This window comes from Oratosquilla oratoria, chromosome 19 (genome assembly GCF_046742065.1).
Source record: "Oratosquilla oratoria isolate Oo_2021 chromosome 19, ASM4674206v1, whole genome shotgun sequence".
NCBI classification, from domain to species: Eukaryota; Metazoa; Arthropoda; class Malacostraca; order Stomatopoda; family Squillidae; genus Oratosquilla; species Oratosquilla oratoria.
In genome coordinates this window covers 54930975-54936905 of record NC_134795.1, presented here as the reverse complement: position 1 = coordinate 54936905, position 5931 = coordinate 54930975, and the positions used below count along the sequence as shown (strand labels likewise).

The window sequence follows — 5931 nt, the reverse complement described above, 5'->3', positions numbered from 1 at the left end:
TGAGGTGAAGGGCAGAAGACTCGTGTTAACTTTTCCATTGCGTTACGCAGTGCTCTCTTCCTGTGCACTGCACTTAGGTAAACATGATTAGGTTTATACTTATCACTCCATGACTAGGGACTCTAGTTTCAATGTCTTTTACTTCTCTCCGTCTCTCCCTCGACCAGTCATAGCTAACTACAACGAAAAAAGTCTTCTAAGTGATGCTAAATAAACGTCAGGTATAGAGTAGGTCCTCTTATTGCATATCTATCGGACAAACGAGGCATCGCCCAGCAACCACAAGGACAGGGCTGGGCGGTGTTGAGCTTGTCCGAAAATATACCATCACTGCCACAACGCTCTAAGAAACGAACACAAACGAAATGGTCGAGACCATTGGTTCTCAAACTATGGATCGCGACCCAACTTTGGGTCGCGAGATCAATTTTGACGGGTCGCAGGGACAAAGGAAAATTCTCACGTTTTCAGAGTATTTCAAATACTTGACTAATTAATTTAGTTTCCTGAAGGAAATGCAGTGCCATGGATTCTGTTAATTTAGTTTTGTTAAAGAAAAGCTGTACACAGTATTTTTTTTTCCCAAAGTAAAGGGTATATATCACTCTCCATTTTGTTTCTCTTTATTACTTTATTCTGTGTCGCGAAGGATTGAAATGTTCCAGATAGGGTCGCTCACGAAAAAGTTTGAGAACCATTGTTCTAGAACAATGGTTCCCAACGTGGGGCGTACGCCCCACAGGGGGGCAATTTGGTTTTTTAGGGGGGCGATTTGATTTTTAGGTGTTTTGGTAATCAAAGTCTATGTTCTTGTGATCTATTAACCTTAACATTCCAACAAATAAAAATGTAGCACTCACACATTTATTTCAACACAAAGTTGGGAAACACTGATCTAGAAGAAGCCGTCAGTAGAAGGACCGAGACGCAACAAAAGTGTTGCAACAGTAGGACTAGATCTCTAGATAAAACATGAACCTAATTTCATGCACTAGAATCCCTCTTGTCGTAAGAACACTTCGTGGGTAGGGCCCATATTCAGTGCAGGACCGAGACGCAATGGTAGGACTAGATTTCTAGAGAAAACATGAACCTAATTTCATGCACTAGAATCTCTCTTGCCGTAAGAACATTTCGTGGGTAGGGCCCATGGTCAGTGCAGGACCGACACGCAATGGTAGGACTAGATCTCTAGATAAAACATGAACCTAATTTCATGCACTAGAATCTCTCTTGCCAAAAGAACACCTAGTGGAGGGCCCATGTTTAGTGCAGAACCGACACGCAACAGTAGGGCTAGATTTCTGGATAAAACATGAACCTAATTTCATGCACCAGAATCCCTCTTGCCGTAAGAACACTTCGTGGGTAGGGCACATGTCCAGTGCGTCCCACCAAAGAGTCTGTGTCTACTGAGTTAAATCTATTTGATGTATCAAGAACTCTCTGTGGTTGCAAAGAGACGACACATTCCCTATGTCCGTATATTTGAAGAGGTATGTCTACAGAGTCTGTGGGTCTGTACAGGGAGAAATTATGTCTAGAAAGAGTCTGTGGGTCTGTACGGGGAGAAATTATATCTACATAGAGTCTGTGCGTCTGTACGGGGAGAAATTACGTCTAGAAAGAGTCTGCGGGTCTGTACGGGGGGTAGTTATGTCTAGAAATATTATGCGAGTCTGTACGGGGAGTAGTTATGTCTAGAAAGAGTCTGCGGGTCTGTACGGGGGTGGTAGTTATGTCTAGAAAGAGTCTGCGGGTTTGTACGGGGAGTAGTTATGTCTAGAAAGATTTTTCGGGTCTGTACGGGGAGTAGTTATGTCTAGAAAGAGTCTGCGGGTCTGTACGGGGGTGGTAGTTATGTCTAGAAAGAGTCTGAGGGTCTGTACGAGGGGGGGTAGTTATGTCTAGAAAGAGTTTACGGGTCTGTACGGGGAGTAATTATGTCTAGAAAGAGTCTGCGGGTCTGTACGGGGGTGGTAGTTATGTCTAGAAAGAGTCTGAGGGTCTGTACGAGGGGGGGTAGTTATGTCTAGAAAGAGTTTACGGGTCTGTACGGGGGCTAGTTATATCTAGAAAGAGTCTGAGGGTCTGTACGGGGAGTAGTTATGTCTAGAAATAGTCTGTGAGTCTATACGGGGAGTAGTTATTTCCAGAAATAGTCTCCGTGTCTGTAAGGGACATTTACCTCGTAAATACGTTGTCCAGCAGATCTCAGCGGTCGAACCACCATCTTCTGGAACATGTTTTCCCGGGGAGCGAATTGGCCGGCATCACCAGAAACCTAAAATACATCAGAAAATGAGTAAAAGCAGCAATGACTGCAACAGCTCTGTAGGGAAGAGGCCAAACGCAGAGTATGGGAGTCCAATATATTTGACGTTTCGCCCAGCAGGGCTTCTTCAGAAGAAGCCCTGCTGGGCGAAACGTCAAATATATTGGACTCCCATACTCTGCGTTTGGCCTCTTCACATCAAAAAATGAAATAGATAAAAGCGTGGCGGCATTACCACTTATCTAATACATATATAACCTAGAATGAGTGTATATGTATAGGCTGACTGTACACATACATATATGTATACTTATACGTACACATATACATGAGTATATGAAAACATATACATGTACGTATACATAAAGGAGGCTGAGATAGAATTGACCGAGTATCAGCCTTCCGGGGTTGCATCTTAAGGTGAAGATGAGGGTGGTGAAGCGTTTAAAATAATGAGAGGTAAGGAGATGATTCTCTTCGACGTCCATCTCGCAGAACTACTATGAGAAGAGTTTTTATATCATTATACTAACCCCTTCCCCTGGAATAGGCCAGCGTTTCTCAACCTTTTTACCCTTGCGTAACCTTTAAAATAAATTGTATGTCTCAAGGAACCCCTGTGGAAATATATATATATATATATATATATATATATATATATATATATATATATATATATATATATATATATATATATATGTGTGTGTGTGTGTGTGTGTGTGTGTGTGTGTGTGTACTCACCTTGGTCTTTGGATCACGTGTTGGACTCGTGATCGACAGCTATTTCCCTCCCGGAAGAGAGCTCAGAGCTCGTATGACCGATCTATGGGTAATGCTATGACCTTTCACACACACACACACACACACACACACACACACACACACACACACAACTCCCCGCCCACGAGAGTCAGAGTAACGACCCGAAGCACAGCGATACCGAAATAATTTCGGCCCTGGGCAGGATTCGAACTGGGTACTACGAGCACCATCGTACTTCCCAGTCCAGCACTCTACCAACTGTGCAACCGAGTCGTGTGTGTGTGTGTGTGTGTGTGTGTGTACAAGACTGAATGGGTCCCAGTGATTGAAGATACATTTTAACAACCACAATGCACTTTAATTCTAAGCCATCAAAGGCCAGCATGCTGAAATTGAAATGTGGTACTGCCCAGGACTCGATAGCCAAGTTGGAAAGTCACTGTCGCACTTGTCATGAGGATGCCGGGTTCGAGTCCTGGGCAGTACCACATTTCAATTTCAGCATGCTGGCCTTTGATGGCTTAGAATTAAAGTGCATTGTGGTTGTTAAAATGTATATATATATATATATATATATATATATGTATATATATATATATATATATATATATATAATTTTATTTTCATCGTAATAATGGGTTAGATAGGATAATGTCTATATTACATTATTACAATAACCAAGAACATGTCATGCGTGTTTAATTATATTACGTATATGAAATTAAAATCAAAAATCAAAAGTGCATTAGCTTATCTCACTTGTTCTCGCGGAACCCTTAGGGACCTTTTGCGGAACCTTAGGGTTCCGGGGAACCCTTGTTGAGAAACGCTGAATTCTTACTCCACAAGTATCATGATTACCTGGTTTCCATGGAGCTGGGCCACAGGCACTGGAATCGGGATGTCAAAGGTGGGGGCTCCCGGATGGGCCTGGAAGGTGACATCAGAACACAAGAACATAAGAATGGAAGAGACTGCAAGAGACCATAGGGCCTATGCTAGGTAGTTCCATGCCCCTTACTACCTGCCATCCCTCTCCATAAATTTATTTCATATTATTTGTTTTTGTTTTGTTATCATTTGTCTGTTTTGATTTTCATCTATTATTAGTTATATGTCAATTCATTATTATTTACTATTTACCTGTTTGTTTATTATTTAACTATACCTATGCATTTATTTATGTATTTTATTTGTTATTTACGTTATTAGAGTTTTTATTTATTAATTTATCATTATTATGATTTCTTTTTTCGCATCCGACCTAGATATGGACCAAAAGGTCTCCTGTCGGCATGCTCCGCCTTTGTAATCCTTAGTAATCCTATGTAATATTCTCTTAAAACAACCAAGTGTTTCGGCGCTCATTTCTTGGTTACTGAGTCCATTCCATGCGTTCCAGTTCTCACCTGGAAAGAGGCGTCTCTGATGACGTATTCGCCGTTCTGTCCATGAGCGAAATTGACGGGGTGTTGGGAGTTGGGCAGGAAATGCTGCGAGGCCTGATTGTGTTCAGCTGCTTGTTCTTTGCCCACGTGGTGAACAGCGAAGGAGGAAGTCGGAGAACTGGCAGAGGCTGAGACAGATTGTAGAGTACCAAATTCTTGGGCCGATCTTCGGGTTTCCACAGACTGGGTTGATGGCGGTATACCATTGCCAACGGTCAACGGCGGCTGGGCTACCTGTAGAAGGCCACAAGTTAAACTGGGCGAAGGAATTGGAGAAATTGAGACTACACACACACACACTCACACATACACACGTATATATATATATATATATATGTATACACACACACACACACACATATATATATACATGTATTATATATATGCATATGAATTGGCATAAATGGGCAGTAAGTTCTCTTGTAAACATGTTTGAGTGAAGACCATAGATAATTCTGTATCCACTATCTTTTTAGTAATTAAAGGTTAAGAGAAGCTTCATAGATGCATGATGTTAAGAAAAAACCATTACAAAAATACATATATTACTTGATAAATGACCAATTTTCACTTAATAATAGCTGTCTTGAGGTTAACTGAGTTACCCTCAGCCCTGCTATACAAAACAATGGTATCTGGTCCCTGCCATTGATCTCTCTGCGAAAAAACGTTGTGATGTTCCCTGTGTTGTATTAATACGGGTCTGCTTCTATGTGAGTGGTTGATAATAGAATAAGGAGTAGTATGATGAGCAATCGTCCATTGGTAGCTCACTTTAGGTGAAAAAGTTGAGGAAAGATATCTAAGAGTTGATGATGAGCAATCTCGGGCTCAGTCCGGAGACTGAGTACCGGCCCCTCGGGGCTGCACTTCCGATTTGGTTGAGGATGCGGATGAGGTTTAAAGACAAATGGTGCGGAGATGACTCTCTCTCACGTCCGTTTCGAACGATCGCCGTAAACAGATGTCTATCATTCATCTCACAGCTTTCAAAAATTCCATTAACTCCACCGCGAGACTTTGCAGTTTCACTCACCGTCGTCACCAAATAAGAGAGTTTGTTTACGGTAATGATTCATCTCTTTCCGTGTCACGACTTCGCCTCTTCCATTGTTCACTTGTATCACTATCTCCTCTCAGAAATAATCCCTCTGTTTTTGTTGCTCTCTGAACCTCTGAGCGTTCAGTTGTCGTATAGATTCTTCTGTCCGACTGAACTACTGTACCTGCACGTTGGAGACATGCGTGGGAGCCAGAGGACGGACGTCAGCTGTCAGGTTCTCTGGCTGGGCCGCGGTGCCTGAACCGTAGATCACATCCGATCCGGACTCTCGGATCGGTGACACCACCGACGTCGCGGGGTCTTCAGCCAGGTAAGAGCTCACCACCTGTGGTGGAGAGAAGAGAGAGAGAGAGCTAGAACACCCTTAGAACACTTCCACCGTT

At 42.5% G+C, this 5931-nt stretch overlaps 1 protein-coding gene across 1 annotated transcript; it reads right to left on the bottom strand.

The window, feature by feature from the left end:
- Positions 1-3894: 3894 nt before the first annotated feature.
- Positions 3895-4713, bottom strand: LOC143035655 (uncharacterized). Its single transcript, XM_076202522.1, has 2 exons — positions 4447-4713; positions 3895-3967 (listed from the first exon to the last, which is right to left on the bottom strand). The coding sequence occupies exons 1-2, from the start codon at positions 4689-4691 to the stop codon at positions 3895-3897; spliced, it is 318 nt and encodes a 105-aa protein (XP_076058637.1). The 5' UTR covers positions 4692-4713.
- Between the last annotated feature and the right edge of the window lie 1218 nt (positions 4714-5931).

Excerpts from the sequence above, each read along its gene's own strand:
- LOC143035655 (XM_076202522.1), bottom strand. The coding sequence starts at position 4,691 with ATGGTATACCGCCATCAACCCAGTCTGTGGAAACCCGAAGATCGGCCC. Across the intron at positions 3,968-4,446 it reads TCAGAGACGCCTCTTTCCAG|GCCCATCCGGGAGCCCCCAC; the intron begins GTGAGAACTGGA and ends GTCACCTTCCAG.